The sequence below is a fragment of the Vespa mandarinia genome, chromosome 5 (genome assembly GCF_050613455.1).
Source record: "Vespa mandarinia isolate Hongniang chromosome 5, ASM5061345v1, whole genome shotgun sequence".
In the NCBI taxonomy this organism is placed as follows: domain Eukaryota; kingdom Metazoa; phylum Arthropoda; class Insecta; order Hymenoptera; family Vespidae; genus Vespa; species Vespa mandarinia.
This window is the reverse complement of record NC_140814.1, coordinates 7,819,034-7,841,454: the sequence shown is the minus strand read 5'-3', so window position 1 is coordinate 7,841,454 and position 22,421 is coordinate 7,819,034. Positions and strand designations below refer to the sequence as shown.

At 30.5% G+C, this 22,421-nt stretch overlaps 8 protein-coding genes and 1 long non-coding RNA gene across 12 annotated transcripts; 4 read left to right on the top strand and 5 right to left on the bottom strand.

Annotated features, from left to right (window-relative positions):
* Positions 1 to 156: 156 nt before the first annotated feature.
* Positions 157 to 1,339, bottom strand: LOC118441831 (uncharacterized). The gene is made up of 3 exons (XM_035866800.2): positions 1,200 to 1,339; positions 774 to 1,028; positions 157 to 652 (listed from the first exon to the last, which is right to left on the bottom strand). The coding sequence occupies exons 2-3, from the start codon at positions 1,023 to 1,025 to the stop codon at positions 440 to 442; spliced, it is 465 nt and encodes a 154-aa protein (XP_035722693.1). The 5' UTR covers positions 1,026 to 1,028; positions 1,200 to 1,339; the 3' UTR covers positions 157 to 439.
* Positions 1,340 to 2,954: 1,615 nt separating this feature from the next.
* LOC118441830 (uncharacterized) lies at positions 2,955 to 4,225 on the bottom strand. The gene is made up of 3 exons (XM_035866799.2): positions 4,067 to 4,225; positions 3,526 to 3,879; positions 2,955 to 3,444 (listed from the first exon to the last, which is right to left on the bottom strand). Exons 1-3 carry the CDS (start codon positions 4,067 to 4,069, stop codon positions 3,136 to 3,138), a joined length of 666 nt encoding a protein of 221 aa, XP_035722692.1. The 5' UTR covers positions 4,070 to 4,225; the 3' UTR covers positions 2,955 to 3,135.
* Positions 4,226 to 5,656: 1,431 nt separating this feature from the next.
* LOC118441829 (uncharacterized) lies at positions 5,657 to 7,778 on the bottom strand. Its single transcript, XM_035866798.2, has 5 exons — positions 7,644 to 7,778; positions 7,061 to 7,315; positions 6,833 to 7,000; positions 6,227 to 6,643; positions 5,657 to 6,125 (listed from the first exon to the last, which is right to left on the bottom strand). Exons 1-5 carry the CDS (start codon positions 7,659 to 7,661, stop codon positions 5,790 to 5,792), a joined length of 1,194 nt encoding a protein of 397 aa, XP_035722691.2. The 5' UTR covers positions 7,662 to 7,778; the 3' UTR covers positions 5,657 to 5,789.
* Positions 7,779 to 7,795: 17 nt separating this feature from the next.
* On the top strand, positions 7,796 to 8,979 carry LOC146873010 (uncharacterized). Its single transcript, XM_085656936.1, has 2 exons — positions 7,796 to 7,860; positions 8,438 to 8,979. Exons 1-2 carry the CDS (start codon positions 7,796 to 7,798, stop codon positions 8,859 to 8,861), a joined length of 489 nt encoding a protein of 162 aa, XP_085513062.1. The 3' UTR covers positions 8,862 to 8,979.
* Positions 8,980 to 10,632: 1,653 nt separating this feature from the next.
* On the top strand, positions 10,633 to 17,471 carry LOC146873009 (WASH complex subunit 1). Of its 4 annotated transcripts, XM_035866776.2 has the most exons (5): positions 13,324 to 13,562; positions 13,643 to 13,772; positions 13,883 to 14,438; positions 14,509 to 15,397; positions 17,337 to 17,471. In XM_035866776.2, exons 1-4 carry the CDS (start codon positions 13,529 to 13,531, stop codon positions 15,388 to 15,390), a joined length of 1,602 nt encoding a protein of 533 aa, XP_035722669.2. In that variant the 5' UTR covers positions 13,324 to 13,528; the 3' UTR covers positions 15,391 to 15,397; positions 17,337 to 17,471. The 4 variants fall into 4 exon arrangements, with proteins under 4 accessions (XP_085513060.1, XP_085513061.1, XP_035722669.2 ...); XM_085656934.1 differs by lacking the exons at positions 13,324 to 13,562; positions 17,337 to 17,471 and adding an exon at positions 10,633 to 10,789 and having other exon boundaries at positions 14,509 to 15,610; XM_085656935.1 differs by lacking the exons at positions 13,324 to 13,562; positions 17,337 to 17,471 and adding an exon at positions 12,686 to 13,007 and having other exon boundaries at positions 14,509 to 15,610.
* On the bottom strand, positions 10,994 to 12,312 carry LOC118441833 (uncharacterized). Its single transcript, XM_035866803.2, has 3 exons — positions 12,028 to 12,312; positions 11,688 to 11,809; positions 10,994 to 11,308 (listed from the first exon to the last, which is right to left on the bottom strand). The coding sequence occupies exons 1-3, from the start codon at positions 12,046 to 12,048 to the stop codon at positions 11,179 to 11,181; spliced, it is 273 nt and encodes a 90-aa protein (XP_035722696.1). The 5' UTR covers positions 12,049 to 12,312; the 3' UTR covers positions 10,994 to 11,178.
* colt (carnitine/acylcarnitine carrier protein colt, mitochondrial) lies at positions 16,231 to 20,845 on the bottom strand. Its single transcript, XM_035866797.2, has 5 exons — positions 20,640 to 20,845; positions 20,274 to 20,388; positions 19,845 to 20,159; positions 16,640 to 16,813; positions 16,231 to 16,541 (listed from the first exon to the last, which is right to left on the bottom strand). The coding sequence occupies exons 1-5, from the start codon at positions 20,736 to 20,738 to the stop codon at positions 16,354 to 16,356; spliced, it is 891 nt and encodes a 296-aa protein (XP_035722690.1). The 5' UTR covers positions 20,739 to 20,845; the 3' UTR covers positions 16,231 to 16,353.
* LOC118441823 (uncharacterized) lies at positions 17,004 to 19,948 on the top strand. Its single transcript, XM_035866774.2, has 6 exons — positions 17,004 to 17,111; positions 17,337 to 17,471; positions 17,531 to 17,662; positions 17,864 to 18,690; positions 18,790 to 19,339; positions 19,456 to 19,948. Exons 1-6 carry the CDS (start codon positions 17,073 to 17,075, stop codon positions 19,627 to 19,629), a joined length of 1,857 nt encoding a protein of 618 aa, XP_035722667.1. The 5' UTR covers positions 17,004 to 17,072; the 3' UTR covers positions 19,630 to 19,948.
* Positions 20,846 to 21,001: 156 nt separating the features above from the next.
* On the top strand, positions 21,002 to 22,051 carry LOC118441835 (uncharacterized). The gene is made up of 3 exons (XR_004838239.2): positions 21,002 to 21,041; positions 21,437 to 21,472; positions 21,659 to 22,051. It is a non-coding gene; the product is annotated as an uncharacterized LOC118441835 (long non-coding RNA).
* Positions 22,052 to 22,421: the final 370 nt, after the last annotated feature.

Sequence of the window (22,421 nt, the reverse complement as noted above, 5' to 3'; positions counted from 1 at the left end):
CCATTAAACATACTTATATATATTATATGTATTTTGTAGATTTTATCTCATTTTATAGTAAAAAAATCAAAAAAATACATTGTCACTTCATATCCATAATTTTAAATATTTTTTATATATATGCTGTACTTAGTAAAAAGAATATAATTGTACTAGTACAAATAATATTTCCGTATTATATAATTTTTTCGTAGATACGAGAAAAATTGGTTTATAGAGGGTTAACTGTTAAAATGTTTTACAACTATAAAGTGTTTGACACAAGATTTATAACGATGTTATATGTTTATAATGTGAGTTGCAATTTATTTTAAAAACAAAGATATTTTTCTACAATCTAGTTATACTTATATTTATCTCTGATCAAATTTAGATACAAACATGTAAATGTTCAAAATTTGATAATGTCCGAATGCTTTTCAATGATTCACATGAGATATTATACTCCGATCCTTACGTCAATAAGACCTTCTCCTCCGTGATTTTTCATATCATTTTCTTTTATAATATCTTCGAACTTATGGATCGTATGAGAAGTAGGATTTCTTTGATTCCATGTACTCTGATCTTGTTCGGAATTATGAAAAGATTCTTTCCTTTGATCTTCCTTTTGATCTTTGTTTTGGTCTTTCGTTTCTGATACTATTATTAACTGGAAAAATTTATCGTCAAATTTGAAATTATTCAATTTTATAAAGTTATTTAACTAATGTGAAATAATTTTAATTTCACGTAAAACTGATATATAAAATTGATACTTTTACGCGACATACCATGTCACCTGTTTTTGGATTTCTACAGATCCATTCAGCAATAGCAAAAGATTCGTGGACATTAATATTTTGTTCTGAATAATATTGTTGAGGATTCCACTGGGAGAATCCATTTTGATGATACACGTTTCTAACAGGTCCCCTACGAAATGTTTGACCTCGTGGAACTGTCCACTGTGAATATTCGGATTGTCTCCAATTACCACTTGCTACACCCAGAACAATTAGCGTTACGAAGATAAAAGTTTGCATTTTCTATAAAAAAAAAAAAAATCAGTCAACCATTACAGAATTATTGAGTTTAATCATGAATTAAAAAAAAAGCACGCGTTACCCCAATATCCTAAATCGAAAGAAAGCATAGAGAAATAATTAATATATACTAAATAATATTTTCATCTTGATTTGGTCATTATCTAAACTTACTTGAAATAAATGTTAGATATTCGCAGACATGTACTATAATTCCAATACAAGGAGAGATACTTAATTTTCTTGTCTGCTTTTCGTGATTCCTCAAGAATGGTCAGTGAGCGACTGACAATGAGTATGAAAAAACTCTATGTCTACGTCAGAAATACATAATTTCAGCAGGTTTTGTCAAGGTCATTTAAAAATGATGGTTAATACATTTGATTTTTTTATTTATTTATCTTTTTTTTTTTTTAACGGAATAACAAAAGAATTTAAATAGTGTTTGCAATAATGAATTTTTTTACTGAATCGATGTTTCAAACGAAAAGAAAATATTAAAAAATCTTTTACATTTGTATGAATGAACTTTGTTCATATATACGATCGTCGAGTTTCCTTGCTTTAATTCGTAGAAGTATTAGCATAGGAAAGGTTAATAGAAATCTTCAAAGTTCCACATACATGTTTCACATACGTCTTCGCGAGACGATACTATCAAAATGAATTATTTAATATGAATTATTTTTAGAGGAACTACGTGCCGTGTGAAACAATTACAATGCTAAAAGAAAAGAACATATAATTTAAACGAAAAGAATTGTAACATTGATATCAAAACGAGTCTTCTTTGATTGGATACACTCCTATCGAAGATTGATTCATATACACATTTTCTCTATTTCTCGAAATTTTCGAAATTTTTGATTTCTAAATAATTGATATATTCAGGTCGAAATTTCATTTAAATTTTCATCCCCGATCAAAATATTTTTGATCAAAATATTTAATATATTTTCAAGCTGATTCACCTATTACTCTCGCGACTATTAATATCATAGATATCATAAAAGTAGAAGATTATTGAAATACGAATTAAACTATGTAATATAATGTTCGATTTATTCCGTCTTTTTAGAATTTTCGTTCGACGGTTTTAAATTCTTGCTGTCATTTCGGCTGAAATAAAGTTCTTCCATTAAAAATGCCGCTGTTATAAAAATGGATACACCAGCAAATATAAACCACATTATTAATTCTAATGTAATCTGAAAAATAAATATTCAGCTTTATTTTCTGTCTATCGCAAAAATTTAAATACAAAAAAAAATATGATAATATGTTTACTTCGATGATCGCTTTCAGAATGATCAATGATCGTTCGTTTTTAGAAGCCCATTGATAACAAACGTAAGGTAATATCGCAATCATTAAGAATCCCTCTAAACTACGTAGGATCGCGCTTTCGATCAATTTTCTCAATTTCGAAACGATCTTCGAGCTTTAATCGAACGATTATTAGGAATCTGTAGAATAATTTATGAAAATTTTGATGTATGTACCTCTTCTCCTTTTTTTCCCTATAGCTTTTCAGAACGAAAGAATCATAATTTTTATCCACATTTTTATCACAATCAGAAAAACAATTAATTTTTATCGGCATGGCAACGATTTTAGGACGCATAGGTTATTTCGAAAATCTAAATATTCTTTGCGATTAATTTTCACAGAGTTCTTATAAAAATTTAAATTAACGAGAACAAATCGTATCGTCGTCGTCATCGTCTTAATCTTAATCAGCATAGAAATTTTAAGACGCAAATCGTCTTACCAGAAATATCACGAAAATTTGTTTAATCGTAACATATTTTTCATCGTACGCCGAATAGATTCATTTGTCTAATGAATATGGCATGCCACTCTGAATATTTTTCGGATCTATTTACAAAAATGTATACAGTTTTCTTTTGTTAACTTCTTTTATTCATTTTTATACAATATTTTTCTTTACTAAACTATATTAAAATAAATCTTATTACCTTATAAAACTAGTTCAGGTATCTAATATTTGGTAGAATTTGTTTGCAATTCGTTCGATTTCTTCGATCAAAATGTATGCATGCATTTGTCATGTTCATAAAAAATTCATTTTTTGTTCGATGTAATCAAATCAGTAGACAGGATATCGATATTCCCACGACCTATATCTGTGCGGTGGTGGTGTACCATAGAACTTTCGTTCGTTCGACTTTTGCCTTCTCGCTACTTGTTGTCTATAGACAAATAATGGTCTGAACACTTTCGCATCTTGGGTCTCGAGATCTTTCAATTCGTCCTTACGTTCCTCAGAAATCGATCTTGAAACTCTTCTCAATGAATCCACATTATGTTCATCGTTCTTTAATATGGCCAAAGGTGGCATTATTTCGATTTTACCATTGTCATCCAATTGCTTTTTAGGCATACCATATGCTTCCACCTAAAAGAAATATTTTCATTTTTATAAATCTCTACTATTTAATGTCAAATAATATTTTCATTTATATAAATTAATACATACAATGCGAGAATTTCGTGAACGTTCGTCGCCTCTTTCGGAATCGGCAACATTAATTCTCTCGATCAAACCATTATCTTCTAAATCCTTCTTCGGCAAACCATAAGCTCTAATACCTGATATATTCTTGTTCGATCCGATATTGATATTTCGAACTTTTCCATCGAATCCAGTTCGACGATCTATATAAGGTCTTTTGAAATTAGCTTCATCGTTGAAATATCTTATTAATGATCGTGTTCCTCCTTTAACATTGTTCGATCTAATATGAGTTTCTAAGTGTGCGGGAGAATCGTTAAGAAATTCTGCGGTACTCCATGCCAATATCGTAATCGTATACAGTATTGATAAAAATTGCTGTTGAAATAATATATATATATATATATATATATATATATATATATATATATATATATATAAGAGATTATTAATGATATGCATGAAATATGCATTATGTATGTAACGTTCAATATAAACAAAAAAAAAACTTTAGAAGGAAATAAAACCACCGTTCAAGGAGAACTGATAAAGAATCATTGCTTACCATAATTGCAGATTGTAGAGACCTTCTGATCTCTTCTCTTGTTGATTAATATAATTACGATATGTTTCCTTATTTCGGCACGTCTTTCGTCGATGGCTTTTAAACAACGTTTGAGAGCAAATATCGAGAAAACGATGCTTATATATAATCGCGTTGAAGCACATGATTAAACTATTCCCACATGTGTATTTAATGCTATGCAGATTCATTGCAGAGGGGGGAATAGTTTCATTCCTGGTACAAATCCTGCTTTTGCGTACCTTCCAGCTTCTTTCATGACTCATAGACTAGTAAGGAACTCTTGGAAAAAAAGAATAGAAAACGAAATAAAAAAGAGAGAGAGAGAGAGAGAGAGAGAGAGAGAGAGAGAGAGAGAGAGAGAGAAGAGAAGAGGATAAAAGGCTTGATTTCGAAAGATACGTGCAGGTGAAAGCGCCAATGAAATTTATACCATTGACCCTTAAATTTATATAAAAGTGACATACTTTTATAAAACGCGTATCTCTTTTTTTTTCTCTTTCTTTTATTCATCTGCGATCGAAATTTAATCGTTTGATCCGCTTATATGCGAGATCATTTATATGTTTGTTTCTGTAATTAAAGATATAGGGTTTAAATGAACTACGTTGTTAACATATCTGATATATCTCGTAATTTTCTGCAAACAACAGATGCTAAGTATCTATTCATCGGTTTTTACATAGAAATGTAAAATCAGGTAGATTGTAGAACAGAAATTTCATTGTTCCGACTTTGCTTGTATTCTCGGTTATTGAAATGTGAATGAGTGACGATAAGATCTAAATGATTAATCATTTCCCCTGCAGGCATTAACGGCGCCACACTAACTACGGCTTCTAATCGTTCCACGTTTGTTTGTATTTACGTATGTTTTTTTTCTTTTATTTTTCATTGTTTTTTTTTTTTTTTGTTTTTTCTTTATACTCGAGTTGGCCATTTAATTTTCTCCAAAACATCAAGAAAGGACTTATCGAAGACAATGGTAACGTCATTTTTTCAGTTTACTTTGTTTACAAATTGTCCGAACACGTGAGTCAGCTAAGTAAATAAGTAAGAAGGGATCGTGAAACTAAGAAGAGATGTGTTTCTTTGAAAGGCATGTTTGGAAAAGTACGATCTAATTAATTTTTTATCGATGTGGCTTTTCGCCGAACGATTTGCACGTTAATGTTCCGCATTTTGCGATGACATAATTAATAATGGAAGTTAGATTAGATTACGATAAAAATGAAACTTTTATTATTAAATTGAATTCGTTCATCTTGAAATTAAATAGATAAATGTATAAACATTTAGAGGCGAGATTCTAATATCTTTAGACATGCTAAATACTACGTCTTGTACAATTAGAACCGTAACACATCGTTTAGAGTCTAGATTAATTGCGATTAGCCAGCTTCGTCAATGACTAATCGGACAAAGACGATGACGTATTAAATGAGAGATATCAATGACAAGTTTTTATGGCATATTCATCTTGAAAGCGTCTCTATGTAAAGAAGAAGAAAAAAAAGAAAGAGAGAGAAAGAGAAAGAGAAAGAATTGAAATGAAAAGAAATTCTTACGATATTCCGTTGAAATACAATTTATTAACGTAACATTATAAATTAGATACGCATAATGCATAACAACAATATTTTAAACTTTCAAAGCATTATATAACGATCGAGTCATCCAATTTTTTCTTTTTAATAACTAATAATTAGTAATAATCATCGGAATATCGTGGTCTGTATCGACGTCTTGGATAGGAATCGTAACTTTGATAGGAATTGTATCGTCGATCGTTATAAGCATCAGCCCTACGATGTGCTTCTTGCCGAAATCTAAACAACGGCCTAAAAATGATATCCTCTGCGGTGCTCATATCCTCGTTATTATCCTTCGAAGGATCATTTTTATCATCTTTTGTTTCCCAAAGATAGGGCGAATTGGCATCTCGTGGAACAAGAATGATCGTCGGTAAATTGAATTTCCGAGGTGCAAGATATTCTAAATTTTTAATCTGTGAATCGTACGTCATAGGAGATGATCCAATCTGTAAATGAAACAATTAAGATTTCATAAAAATTACTGACAATCGTTATTACCATATACTCGTACCTTTTTATTTCTTTTTCAATCATTTATATTTTTTACCTCGACTTCACTTCCTATAGAACGTTTCCAAATTTTCGGAGCGACACTCAACGAAGAGTCATCGATGTATCGTTGCACCTCTCTTCGAATTTTCTCGCTATTAGCATTCAAATAATTCAATTGATCGTCCACAACGGTTGGATTGACATTAGGTAACAGAGCGACGATTGAACTCTCGATCTTATCATTCGTTTCCTTTGAAGGATCGAGTACCGCCACTACTGGTACCGGTATATCCTTCTTGGCGATCTTTGAAATATTTATCTTTTGCGTGACTATACCTTCCGGCATTTCGACTTGAGGTATTATACTTGGTAGAATGGCTTTCAATTTCTCGTAAGTATCGTTTCGATCTTCTACGAAATCTTTCGATAACGTATTGGCGTCATTTTCTGTATACCAAGTATTTTCATTTTCCTGAAACATCCGATAATTCTTTAAAATATAGAAATTATAAGAACTTACACTCTCTATGTATCGATTAGAGAATTCTTTAATGGTGTATTATTGTGGAATTTGATGTCAACATAAATGTTATAATCCATAAATAGAAATTTTACGTTCCATCATCGTTTATATTGTCGTTTGCCTCCAACGCTTACGCACCTCATTTGCGTTGTCCTCAATTATTGGCTGATACATAAGTATCGACTCTTCCGATTGATTGTCTTCCGGTGATTCGGTTTCCGTTTGAAGATCTTCAGTGATATTCTTTTGAATGTCCTCCAAATGCGACGTAGGAGCTACGAGAATTTGCTGTCTATGGGAGAGGACCTAAAACGATTATTAATAATTAACAGAATCTTTGTTAAACATGTCGAATGTTTTACTAACCTGATCAGGCATATTAGCAGGGATAATAACAACGTTCTTTTTAACAACTAGTCCCGATAAAGATCCATTACCGACGGCATATTGAATGGCATTCTTTACAACTGGATCCTGTACAATGGCAGCCACAGTATCGTTTTTAGTTTGCGGGGTTGCAGGAAGTAGGCTCTCGACGTCCTCGCTATTCAGAGGCTTTGCGTAACCACGACCTCCTCCAAGAATCAATGTCAAACCAGGAAACAGAAGTGTCCATCTAAACTGAAACGTTAATACATAACAATGAATGAATAAACATTTTCTTATCTTGAATACTAGATTTGTCATAGATTTTTCGAACGTAATCTTGCATATTATTGTACACTGATATTTAATATGATATCACTTTTATTTATTATCAAACGTATTCATTTTTTTAGGAATGTCTAGAGAATATTTAAAATTACTGGTTTTTTCTTTTTTATTAAAAATCCGTTAATACATTAATTACGATTTGAAAGTTTTACAGTTTTCCGAAATCGAGCGTTTTACGAATAATATAAATTGGCGTTATTATTTTATAGGCAGAAAATCACAGGTGTCAACGTACCGACGATGAGTACTTCATCTCGTTGAGTATAGTTTCTAAGTCAACGCATTTAAAGACAGCTCCAGCCAAAAGTTGTGACTCCTCTGAGTCTCTTATAACGGTCAGTTCGGGTTTTATATAAGGTGCTGAAAAAATTATCGCCAGTTTGCTAAATGCCGTGTGTACCGTACGTGCGATCCACCGATAATCTACCTTTGCCAAGTGGAACTTTTGATAGGTACGCAGTAGAAATAACTTCCTGAAGATCTACTTTACTCCTAATATATTTTTTATATGACCATTCGAACGTTCTTCGTTATGTTAGAAGGTATAATACCTTAGATTATTATTAGTCCTTAGTGCTCGTTAAGATATACGCGTGACTTTTAAACTGGTCAAATATCTACACTCCAAACGATGATCCAATTCTTAATTCTTACGACATTGACAAAATTAGCAACTCAAAATCGTCGTTATTAATTCGTCTTATCTACTGTTCTTCCATATTTTCTTTGGTTTTTTCTTTTTTTTTTTTTTTTTTTTTTTTTTTTTTTTTTTTTTTTTTTTTTTTTTTGAAAAATATGAACTTCGTAAAACGTATCTCGAACGTGTTTCGAGATAACACTGTCACTTAGCACGCGGTTAACGACGCCACCAAAACTTTAAAGTGTTTAACCATCGACTTAGTAAAGATTCTACGTTCTCGGCTATAAAAGAAGCAAGTTATCTGAAAAACACGTTAGTCGACAAATAACTGTACCGAATACTACAGGATAACGATCCTTCAAAATGGCTAGGATTATTCTTGCCTTAAGTCTTCTGTTTGGTGTCAATCATTATGTTGAATGTCAAAATTCAAAAACGACGAGTTCGATGTCGACTTCAAGTGCCGTCATTGTTAAAACCGAAAATACAAAAATGTCAACGGAGACAAATGGAAAGGATGCCTCCAACACCGTTGATATTTTTCAAGACATTCTTCTTGATCCCAGTCTCGTAGTCGCTCGTTTGAATCGTGACGTCAGTAATGAAGAATCGACCTGGTCAACACCTTTGATCGACGTCAAGGATGAACATTCTTCGAATGTCAAAGAAGATCTTAATACAGAGGAAGATAGATATCATTCGGCACCATATTGGTATCGACGACAAGATTGGCAGGTAGAAGAAGAAAGGCCAGCTTACAAAAAAAAACCTTACCGGAGATTCCTTAAATATCCAGTATTTTCTGGAAGGTAACAAGGTCGTTAGCGATGTATAATGTCATATATAAGTTTAATTCTTTTTTTTTGTTGGTTTTTTGTTTAATGGAATAAACTTATTTTATATATAATTGTATTCTACGTGTGTCTGTGTATGGAACATATAAAGAAAAAAGATATATTATCACGTAATATAGTAATACCTTTATTGTTGAATATTTTATATTACACTAACTTATATATCTAACAATAAGTATATTCAATATATTCGTATCACAATAGTCATAAATACTTGAACCTTTCAAGAATATGACGTACGTATAATACGTCGTACTTTGGTAACAGCTTCTTATCTTCTAAATATTGGCGCTTAAAATCTAATCTTTCTCATCTATAAATCTAATATTTTCGCGATAATAGTCAGTCGACATTTTTTTTCTTCCATCTGGTTGAATCCTCGAGATGAAATTTTTACGATCTCTCGTCTTTGTATTTACAAATACTTTTTGTAAAAATAGAAGGATCGTTTCATCAAGTCAATCGTATCCGAAGGATACTTTTATTAGGATACGTTCCCTGTCATCCTAAAATCCTTGAATATTTTTCCTCCATTTTTTTTCAATAGATCAGAATAGATCTATGCTCTTGGTTTCTTCATTGATCACATTTCGATCAATCCTTGTCTTCTTCGGTCTTTGGTAAGCCACTTGATATGCTTCTTAAAATCAAATTAGGCAGCACAATTGTTGCTTTCCACGATTAGACTTCTAATAAGTAATACTCGTCATGTTTTAAATATATGAAGAATCGGATCTCTCGGTAATCGTATCAAACGTCCTTTTGTCGATATATCAGTCAATGTACTGATCGTCGTATAAATGGTTCGAAATCTCATATATTCGATTCAAAAACGATTTCCACGACGAATTGCTTCTCTTAGACGTTGTCTATAAGCGAGTTGTTGACGATAAACGAAAAGGGGCCGAAGAATGTTGGTGCCTGCTGCTGTCTCGAGATCATTGTTCGCATTTTCTTCGATCACTGCATTGCGTTTCTCGATCCTACTTCGGTCCGAGTTGGTGCTATCCTTCGAGAATAAATTTTCTTGATCGTTTAAATAGCCACCAATAACGAGAAGAACCGACGGTACAACAATTTCTTCTTTTCCTTCTTCGCTAGGGAAAACATCGGCATTTATCTTCTCCTCGATTAAGATTGGGACAGCAATTACCGGTTGGAAGACCGATGCTCTGTTGATCGGAGATCCATAGGAACAACTTACAACGAAGAAGAATACAAAAGCGAAAAGCTTGGCAACAATCTGAAAGTGAAAAAGAACAAATGGTTCTTCATTTCATTTTACTTTTCAAAGAAAACATTTTAATCTCCTTCTTTTATAACGTTATTATACTATACATTGTTTCTATTATTTTTTTTTTTTAATCAAATTTAACTTCTTGCCTTACCATTTTCGATTAATGTCAATGATCTTCTATTTTCTTTCCAATTTTCGTAGTTTCCTTTAATAATAGCAGATGCTGCAGAATGAGTATCGATTGTAGATCCGTCGTACTAGCTTCACGATAAGTTTATGGAGGAAAGGAAGAGCTATTGAGTATTTATATCTAACAATGACGTCAAAGGAGAGCACGCTAATCGTACAATGACGCTCAGCGAACGCGATAATTAACCTGGTAAACCAAAATGATCCATCTTTGGACCTGCATAATACGTCAAAACGTTGTTGTAATATGTTTTCCATGTTACAGTCTTATAAATTCAACCTCCGTATCCTTCGTTATCCATTTTTCCTTAGACCTTCGAGTTATTTCCATATCATATTCAATTGTTCGTGAATATCAATGTTAATGTACCCATCATTGTGTTTCTTGATATAACTAGATGTGTCTCAATAGTGATGTTATTATCTACTGGTGATGTTATTAAAATTTGAAGAAAATACTTGTACGTATGTATGTTGTCTTAGGTTATGCATGCATTGAGTCAGAATCTTTTTTTAATGTTTATTTTTTTTCCTCAAATTCTCGTGACAAAGTTTCCTTAGAATACTTATTAGCAAATTTGATATTTAAAGGAAATCGTCTTAAGGATGATCATCGACAAATAAAATGCTATTGGGAATTAGAATAGAAAAGAATTTCATTTTTAAATCGCAAAAAGTTTATTCTCTTTTATATGGTATTTTTGTTTTTGTTCCTTTTACATTTTTCAACTAAAAGCAACGTAAACGCTTCTTAATAATATGCATTATTCGCTTTGCTACATTTCAAAGATATACATATAATATTGAAAATTATGTGATCGAATCCAGATTGTTCGTTAAACATCTGATTTTACCACCATCCCCAGCCTCTGCCACCCCATCCTCTTCCGTACCATCCGCCACCCCAGCCTCTGCCACCCCAACCCCATCCTCTGCCGTATAAACCGCCACCCCAGCCGTATCTCCATGGTCTTGAATATCTGCAATAATGTACAATTAATAATCGATCGATAATACACATTTTCGTCCTGCAATCAATTTATTTTAGCAAAGTATTTTAACAAATTATAACTCGTAAAATAAATTTTATAAAAAAATTGTAATTTTTATACTAAAAAAACAACCGAGACAATGTTCCTTTTTCGAGTTGAATCTAATGCAAATGCACTTGGTTTTATACTCGTCACGTGGAACACAACTGTTTACTTCAATGTTAGTATGCCAGACAAATCGCGTAAATCCAATACGCACAACAGATGTTGCATACAAAAACATTCGCGTGTACATGGACGAGAACACACGTGAAAAATATTTATATATCGTAAAACTTGAATAACAAGATTATGTTTTAGAACTCACCCCCAAAAGCTAGCGTCTGCTTCTAAATCATTTTCTTCAGCTAAGTTACTCGGTCTGTTCTCATCTACTTGTTCTGGCATCGGCACGGATACCACAAAGGTTATCACCAACAAAAGCAACACCTAGAATAATCATCGATGTGCAACATATTAGTAGAACTCGACTAATTCGTTTATATACTCTTGTAATTAGCGATAAAATAAATGCCTTTGAAATCTTTAAACGCGTATCATTAAATCGATTTTAATATAAAAGGAAAGAACACCATAGCAGATTAATTCCGGGAAAAGGAATCAAATAAAATTGACTATTTCTGAGATATTTAGGAAGGATCACTTACGAAATGCAGTGGACGCAACATGTTGAAGACTGATATCCAGTTCGGTTTTCTCAGGCTTTATATACCTACATGTTCTCTTCGAGACTTCCCCATCCGTTGTCCTGTTGCATTCGTGCATACGATGCATCTGTATCTTTCCGTGTATGTAATATACATACACGAGGAAAGAGAACTAGTATTTTGCGAGGAGAACCACTCATAAAAATGCCGTATACGTATTCTTCCCTATAAGAATGCACGCGATCGTACACCCGTTTACCGTTCACAAATCTTAAATCGATCGACATAGCAAAAATTTGGAAAATTTTTACTTCCTTAAATTATATCATTTTTTCTTTTTTCGACTATCTCAATCTTATTTTTTTTCTCATCCGGACGTTCATGACGAAACTGTTCATAACATTGCCATAAGTTTACAAGAAAAAGAAGTAAAAAAACATTTGTATCGTGATCCTATCGCAATATTTGTAATTCATAATTGTATGCAAATAAAAAAAAAATATTTAATCTTGCGAGCCTCATGAAGCATATAAATTATTTATAGAAAGTGACACCGTTGAATATGATAAATGATATTAGATGCAATTTGTTCGTTAGACGTTCCAATATCGACTTAATCAAAAGTTTGATTTCGCTAAGTCATTTCGAAGGAATGTTAATGAAATGAATAAAGTAAAGAGGATATTAAGATCGCCTATAAGATTATTTAGGTACAGGACGATAATTTATATAAGAGACTAGTCACTCTCTTTTAATTTAAATGCGTAAAAAGATCTTAAAGGGGAAAACCGAGATACGAACTGCAACGATGCATACATTACTTTTACGTTGTGAAAAGATTTCATCTATATATTCGATATGTACATGACGAATATTCACAAACCCGCGGTGTTAATCAAGTCGTGAAAAAAGTGCAAACATTCGAACGATGATGTGCTCCTCCCTCCAAAAGATACATTTTCATTGTTTATCCGACTTACATAAGTAAGCTTCACAGAAAAGAAGGAGAATCGTTGACCCTATCTTTGCAACCAAGGTCAAGTATTTTTTTTACTCTGAGACTACGAATAATTTTACTTTATCCTGCGTCCTATCGTTTACCTGACTCTTTGTTGTTACTTCGCAACCATCCTTTAGCATGCATATATTCATTTTCCATTCTCATTTTGATTCTTCCACTTTGCTATATTTTACTTTTATCTCGAATTAAAAAAAAGCTTTTATCTTAAACATTTGTACGAAAGATTTTATTTCTAATCAGAAATAAGAAAAATTTACTACTATTTTATTTATTTTATTTCATGCATTAAGTAAATATATTCGAGAACTCATGTTTAAATTTTCGATTCTCGATGTTATCGATCGAACAGCCATCTTGTCAACACCATCTATCGACGGAATTTTAAAACTAATTATAAGATCAAACCACTGCTTGACCATACTTGTCATAACTTGTCAACATTGATCATAACCTTACTGCATTTAATGCAGTTTTTCGGAAATGCATTACAACATGCCAAGGCATATAGAGATTGGTAAACAATTTATTGAATTCTTTACTTTTCAGTAAACCAAAATATTATGAGCATATATTTAAAGGTTATATTATTTTCAGGTATTATACCTAATAATTTGAGACATGAAGAAACAATAGTTCAAATAACTGAAGCATTAGACAATTTAGATTCTGCTGTATTGTATATATTTAATTGCATAGATAAAAGACTTACTGAAAATTCTCAAAGGTATCTCTCTCTTACATTTTTCCTTGTATCAGCAAATTTTTTTTAAAAATTTTGTAAAATCCTATTTACGAATAATAATAATCCTAATCGATATTGTTTATTTTTTACAGACTTTCAGATATAAAACATAGAGCTCTAAAGTTGGAAAATCAGTTACGATACTTGCAATCTAATTTAAATTTAAAAGCTATTAAAATATATTCTGCTGCAAAATATCCTGCCAGTCATACATACAATGAATATAAAGTGGCTATACCATTGCAACGTGATAATATTAGTAATATACCAAGTATTTACAAATGTTCTGTACCGATAAAAGACACACATGAAACACACCTACCTTCTAATTTCAAAACCGAAGATGGCCAGTATTCAATAAATGTTAATCTGCAAGAAAAGTTACAGTTTTACTATGTTAGACATAAAACAAATGAACAAATAGAAAATGATATAAATACACGTCAATATGTACCATCTTTACCTTCGTCTGTCAGTGCTCTTCTACTATTTGATAATGTAAATACCACGTATAGAAAAACTTTATCATCTAATAAGTCTAATGATAAAAAACAAATTGAAGATGCACCCGATTCAATTGTGCAATCGTGGCATTCATCAGAAATGGATTTGCCATCTGGTTACCTTTATACACCTATACTTGGAGAGGTAATAACATATTTTAAAGTATATATCCTTATTAATTAACAAATATTCTAATCTCTTTACATATGTCCAGGTTCCACAAATGAATGTACCACTTATGCTACCAGATTTACCAGGAATTGTAGATAATGAAAAATTTGACTTAGATTTGAATTCACAAAGTCCTATTGCTCCCTCTTCGGCTGTTGTTACTCCTACGGTTCGATTAGATTTACCACTTTTGACTGAAGAAGGTGATTCGCAAACTACAATTGAATCTAATGTTTCAAATCTGCCCAATTTATCTGTAAACAATTCATCAGTCTGTATTGAATCTAAATCATCAACAGTAAATGCAACTATTTCGTCAATTGGAAATAATGTTGGACAGAATGAAACAAACTTTAAGGCAATACAACCTCCATCAACTATGCCACCACCACCACCACCACCACCACCATCGACTGCTGCACCACCACCGCCTCCACCACCACCGCCACCTCCTCCTCCTCCTCCTCCTCCTCCTCCTCCTCCTCCTCCTCCTCCATTTTCAACATTACCATCTACTTCATCAACAGAGAAACAATCTCAAGATGAAAGTTTACAAAAGCAGAATGAAAAAAAATCTCAGTCTAATATAAAAAATATTAATACCGACAATCGATCAAATTTAATGGCAGCAATACGTGATGCGGGTGGTATTGGAAGAGCAAAATTGAGACCTACAGTGCCAATTGATAAAAAAGAAAATCGTTGGTCATCAGCTTCGGTAGGCGGAGATCTAATGGCAGATCTTCATGCAAAATTAGCTTTAAGAAGAAAAGGTATTGCTGGCTCTGCAACAGGGGCATTAGAGAGAATGTCAAGTTCAATACCACCACCGCCGCCTAAATCGAGTGAACACTATGCATCCGATAGAAATTCTGCTACGAGTGAATATGATTCTCAAGCTGACACAGATGACTGGGAAGAGTAATTGAATGGTATGATTATATACAATACATATGGAAATTATGGATGTGAAATGTTAAAGAATTAGATAAAGAGAATAATCTCTTTTCTTTTTTACTTCATATAATATCTTAAGATTATGTCATGTACAAAAAACTACTATATAACTATATATATTGTAAACAATTTACAATAATCTTGATAAATATAATAAACAAGATACAGCTTTATAATATTACATTTAATTACAAATCAGTATATGCATAAGCAGTACAATGCACTACTGCTTTAAATAACAAAGTTCATCATTTTATATTATAACTCTTTTTTATAAAAATAAATTATAATATCTAGAGTTTTTTTTTTTTTTTTTTTTTTTTTTAATAAAAGAACTATGTTCGTTTAGATATCTAGATTCAATAGACCAACTTTCAATATAATTTATACATTCTTATGTATAACATTGATTTAATAAGTTATACAAATGAACACTTCTACTTATTTCATTTTCAATATAAAATGTTGATATATATATATATTACTTTTATAATTTACTCAAAAAATATAGAATTAATATTTTTTGACTTGTAATATGTATGGCAGTGCTATATATATGAATAATATATATTTCTTAATATTATATTGTTGATATGTCATATTTCCTTTATAAACTATATTATTTTATTCTTAGAAAATTCAATTAAAATATAATTCTCTACTGAATAGTAACATTAAAAATTTAAACATTTTATAAACAAACAGTTTAAAAATTCAATATTTAAAGAAACCCATAGTTACACTATTACAGCAGTAATTATCATTCAATAAATGAGGCAAGTTTTGTTGTTAACTTTGTTACTACTGCTTATGAGATTACATTGATAAACTTTTAATATGATCTACAAAATAGTACATTGTATAAAAAGTATGATCAACAAAAGTATAATAAACCATTTGAATAATTGCTATTGCAGTCTTAAGTTTAATTTTATAAACTAGGTGCTATCCAATTTAAAACATTCATAGCTGCTTCAAATCCAAGAAAACATGCCGCATTTGCGGGAAAAGCACGTAACATAACGGGTGTGCACCCTTTATAAAGTGCTCTTAGCCCCTCCTCTTTTAGCAAACGTGCAAACACTTCACGAATACCTTTTTTATATGTGCCTTCAGGAGCTATGAAATTGTCAATTGATTAGGATCTCAAATTGATTATATGCATTCATATAAAAAGCAAAAATTATCGAAAATAATCTTTATTAAAAAATACATACCTGCTTGCAATCGGCTTTTTAAAACATCTGGTGGAATACCAACTACCCAATTGGCAATACCAGCAAAACCACCGGCTAATATTGTTGATAATAAACCTAGTTTTTCTCCATCAGGTACTATCCACCTTTGTATAGTTTCGTATGTCATAAAATACATTCCACTTGCAGGTACATCTATAAGAATATTATAGTAAAAGGTTAGAATATATTGATTAGAGGTTTCAAAATATTTCTGCTAATCAGAAACAGTCCGTAAATATTACATACAATTAATAACAGTGGATAATGTATGTGGGTGGATAGATAGAAGGCATCCTGTTTGATAGGAGGTATCGAGGAAGATAGATAACAGTTTACAAATTTCAGTTTCCTTTGGAACAGCGAACTGTTACTTGGTATAGAAATTGTGCTGCATTTAAGAATTTTTATAATTATGGCAATTCCATTACTTTATCTCATCGTTTTTTTTTGGGTACATAATTCTATATAATTTGCACAAATAATAAATTTTAATATAGTGTAACTTTCATTCACATCCAAGATATACTTAAATACTAGATTTGATAATCCTCTCAGGCTTATAGCATTTGAATAAGCAACATTTTAATCAATATATAATTATCATTATTTTAATAAATATAATTTCTATATAATTAGTGATGTAAGTGTTACATATATTATAAAATTGATTATTCAGATACAGTGTATGGGACAAATAATAGATATTGGTGATATTTGGGAAACACAATGTCCTCAAGGATGTTCTTGTGAAATACAAAAATTTTCTGATCTGCCACTACATCAATGGACTATTCCAAGAAAGTGGAGTAATGTAAGAAGTAAATCTGTGAAGTGTTTTTCTTTTTCCATTAATAAATTTCTATTTAACAGACCCCAACAGTGGATGAAAATGATTTTAGCTCTGATAGCGATCACATAGGTGATGAATTATTAAAAGTTGCAACATGTGTAGTAGCAGAAGGACATGAAAAGCTTTTAAGCATGCTTCCTTCAGATATACAGGTAATGTTTAATCAGTATCGCTTATACAAATATTGAATTGAGAATTATATAATGTAATGATAGAAGCATCATGTAATGCATTATTGTATTAATCTGTTGTTTGTAAAAAAACTAATGAAAAAGAAAAAGTACTCTTTTTTTCTTTTGTTTTTTTTTTTTTTTTTTTTTTTTTTTTTTTTTTTTTTTTTTTTATAAATACAGGTTCTCACAATACTTAGGTCAGGTAGAGGAGATGCTGAAATTTTTTTCAAAGCTACAACATTCCAACGTTTTTCTGAATTACTATCTTTAAGTATTGAGGGTATAGATTATAATGACCCTTCTGTAAAAGATGTAAATAGATATGAATCAAAAGGTGGTATAGTTTTAGCAGGTGACGCTTTGTTTCCATTGGGAATGACATTACTGTATTTGAACTTAGAACGTGTCAGATTAACAAGCCTTAATTTAACAAGTAAAAATAAAGCAAATCTTGTAATTAAGCCAATGAATTTACCTAATGATGAAAAACTTTATAAGGAGCAAGTAGTAACAAGTACTACAAATGAGCATAAAGGACATAGATTAATTTTTCTAAGTCAGCAAAACAGTGGAGAAAGTGATGACAAAGAAATACTTCCATATGATATTTACAAACAAGAAATGGATGGGTATAGAGAAAATGCTGGTCTTTTCACTGGACTTCGTGCCCTCACACATTTGAGGGTATATGATTGTGCACTTAAAGACATATCTTGGCACATGTTCGATGGCCTTGATAGTCTTCTCTATCTTTCATTAGAAAAAAATAATCTGAGATTTATCCCAGAATTTTGTTTTTATGGAACACCAAACCTAAAATTATTATCCTTAGCAAGTAATCAATTACTAACATTAAAAAGTATAGATTTAGCAGGCTTGTTGATGTTGGAACAATTAGATTTAACTGGAAATAATCTTACATTTTTATCAGAATTATCTTTTCCTCCATTCCCTGCTCTTAAAATGGCTGATTTTGGAGAAAACCCAATGGATTCTGTATTTCCAAGGTAATTTTGATTTCATGAAATATAAAGATAATATGAATATCATATAATTCATTACAATATGTACGTTTTCTTCTTTTTTTTTTTTTTTGTTTTTTCTAGTACATTTGAAATTATGAATACAACAAAACAATTATATCTTGGAGGCACAGGTTCAAGATTAAAATTGCAAAGAAACTCCTTATTGGGATTACTACAATTGAAAATATTATATTTGTATAATGTAGAAATACCATTGCTAGAACGTTTTATCTTGCAAGGAATGCCATCATTGACACATTTAAAAATACGTGGAAATATTTCAAGTGTGGATTTAGATGCGTTTTCAGATCTTGGAAAATTGATAGATTTAGATTTAAGTTATTGTCACATTCAGCATATATCTATGGACGCGTTCTATGGTTTAGAGAAAGTGAAACGTATAGACTTATCTAATAATGATCTGGAATTTATACCACCTGGATTATTCAGTACACAATATCAAAAAGAATTGAATGAAATTATTCTCACAAAAAATAAATTAACTACATTACCTTGGGATTTTTTTAAAACCTTATGGACAGTAAATAAGCCATCTCAAGTGCAAAATATAAAATTGGATGGTAATCCATGGGATTGTACATGCTCTATGGCTACTTGGAATCCACATTTGGTATGTAAAACTCAAATTACAATGTAATTTATAGAGATGAAATATTTATAATAATCTTTGTTATCTTTAATATTTTGTGCATAAACGTTTATAATATATAATGTCTGATTCAATAGGTGAACAGAATTAGAGAAACAGCACCACGTTGTTTCACACCTAAAAGACTACAAAATTGGGGAGTTTTCCATGCTCTGCGTAAAGGTGGTTTGCAATGTAAAAGATCAAAGCGAAGGCGTATGCATGGAATTCCAAAAGTATTAAATTATGAAAATAACAATGCTATAAGTTAGCAAATTCTTTTTTACTTGCATCTAATTTATAGTAAACATTCTAAATTTGGATAAACTAAAAAATACATCAAATATGATATTTAATATATACTTTTGCAATTGTTTCATTTAAATTTTTCTCAAAATGTGATACATACATGCTAAAGCAGGTTATACACTTAGTTATACACTACACTGTACAAATATAATTAATGTAATTTATCATATTTACAAACCTCTCAAAAAGGTTGCACATGTACCCTTATAAATACTCCTAAGGCCTCCTTCTCGATAAAGTTGTTTAGCACAATCAAAGGGACCTTTATATCTTTTCTCTGCATCTGCATGTTGTATTTGTAATAGACACTTTATCCGTTCACCAGGTGCCATGATAATAGTTGTAAATATTCCACTAAATGCACCAGCATAAAATAATTGTGGTATAGTGAGCTTATCATCTGGATTTTTTTGTTGTAACTTTTTTCCAACACCATATCCCAAAAAACTCATTGCAAATATAGGTGCCACTCCAACTAATGGTGCTCCCATACCTAAGTAATGTTTAAGTTATACCTGTTGTAAGGGTATGTAGATATGTATACAATATATGTATAAAACGCTATTATAACAAATAATAATATTAATAATATGAAATATATGCATACCCTTGTATAAACCACGTATTCCTTCTTTTGCTATAGTTTTTTTAGCACAATCTAATGTACCTATATACAGAGGCTTTTCATTCGGTCCAGTAAGTGGCATAGTTTGAAGACGCACCTTAAAAATGATAAATAGTATAAGTATTTAAATAATATAAGTACTTAAATCACATAATTCTGATATTCAAGTAAATAGCTATGATAGAGAAAAGAATTAAAATTAAAAAAGAATATAGAATAAAATAGAAGTAAGTAATTCCTACTTGAAGATCGTGTTTAAAAAATACAATCATCAAAAATAATAGAAGAAAATATAATTAACGGATAAAATAATTTATTCTTTTTTTATGGTTAGGAATATGATCTTACTTTGATAGTATCAAGAGGATGGCCAGCAACTACTGTACATATTCCACCAAATCCTCCGCTGAGGAAATATTTAATAGGACTCACGGTTTCAGATCCCATGATTAAAAACTCGTGTTAATACTATATCCAAAATTACTTAAACTTTTCTCGGTGTCTTTTATATGCCGTATCTAAGTCCAAGGGTCAATGATAGACATTAACAATTTACTTATTTAAAAGTAATCGTTGATGAATAGACTGAATTTTAATTCATTCGTATTACCACTAGGTGCACTAGTACAAAATTTCTCCGTCAGAGAGCACTTTCTGTAATATCTGCGTAAGTATCTAGTAACACTTCATTCTCTGTCTATCATAACCTTCATAAATCATTTGGATAGCGTGGAGAGAAGTAGTACAAAGGTTAGTTATTCACTCTGTGTAATTATATATTTTTTAAAGTATCAATATTTTAACTATCATGGATCTTAATTTTAATATGAAGAATTTTATTATTAATAAATTTCAAATTCTTCTTCTTTACGAAAAATGGTAAAGATTAATAGTAAAATTTTGGCCACGTGTTCATATATCGTACAATTCAAATCGTACAAATTGTTTTGTACGTACATTTATTGTTATTAAACTTTATATACAATTTAATATAATAAAAATATAATGATGAAATGATACCAGTAATGATATTGATGATTATTCAACACATGCACTACCAGCTGAAACGTTTTATTTAACATATCTTCCATGGTTAAAAATACAAGTGAAAACTTATTAATTCGATATTATTTTTATTTTTTCAGAATGCTGAAAGAAAAAAGACAACTCCAAACTAACAGGTTCGTTATATGAAAAAATTTTTCATAATGCTATTTTAATTATAAAGTAACTGCATGATGATATTATTACTCATTTTTATGATTTCTGATTATTCTTACATGCATCACCAGCTGATTAATTTCCTAACCGCTTTAAATATTATATGTGATTTAAAAAAGACAATTAATGTAAAATTTTTTTTCCAGGATAAGAGTAACATGCACTTTGGAATACAAAAACGTAAGCAATTTGTGTTAAAAAAAAGAATACATTGTATCTATCAGTATAATAAGAAATAAATATAAAATATAACAAACAATCAATGATCGTTTGATTTTGAATATTCTATATAAAGAATATTCTTAAACAACAATTATTTAGAAATTTGTTTAATGTACATTTCGACACTCTCCCAAATTCTTTGAAATTTATCATTTTATGTGATATTAAATTACAAGAAAAGGTTACTCAAATAAAAGCAAAAATTATTAATTAAGATTTTACTTAATTTATACATTATTCAAATAAATTATGTTAGTATTATCGCTTTTCTTTAATTTATCTAATTGAAACTTATTATTTGACTTATATTATGTGAAACGTTAAAAAACCTTTCTTAGGAATATTGTTTTAAAAAAATAATGTAGTATTACATTATAGAATAACAGTTAAAAGTATATGGAGAATCCATATAATCTAAGTTTTTCTTTTTTACGTATTCATTTTGTCTTTACTGCAGGGTTTAAAGATTTTATTTATTAAGCCAGTGATATGTAAAAATACATATATTATCTATATACAATATTTTATAATATTGGTGCAGCAACCAAGATATACATATATTATACATGTGATTATTATTATCAATATCTCATAATTAATCTGCATGAGAGAATATTCTTTCTAATTAAATTTTTAATACATAAGAAATAATGAAACTTATGTTACAAGTCATATTTGTTTTTTTTT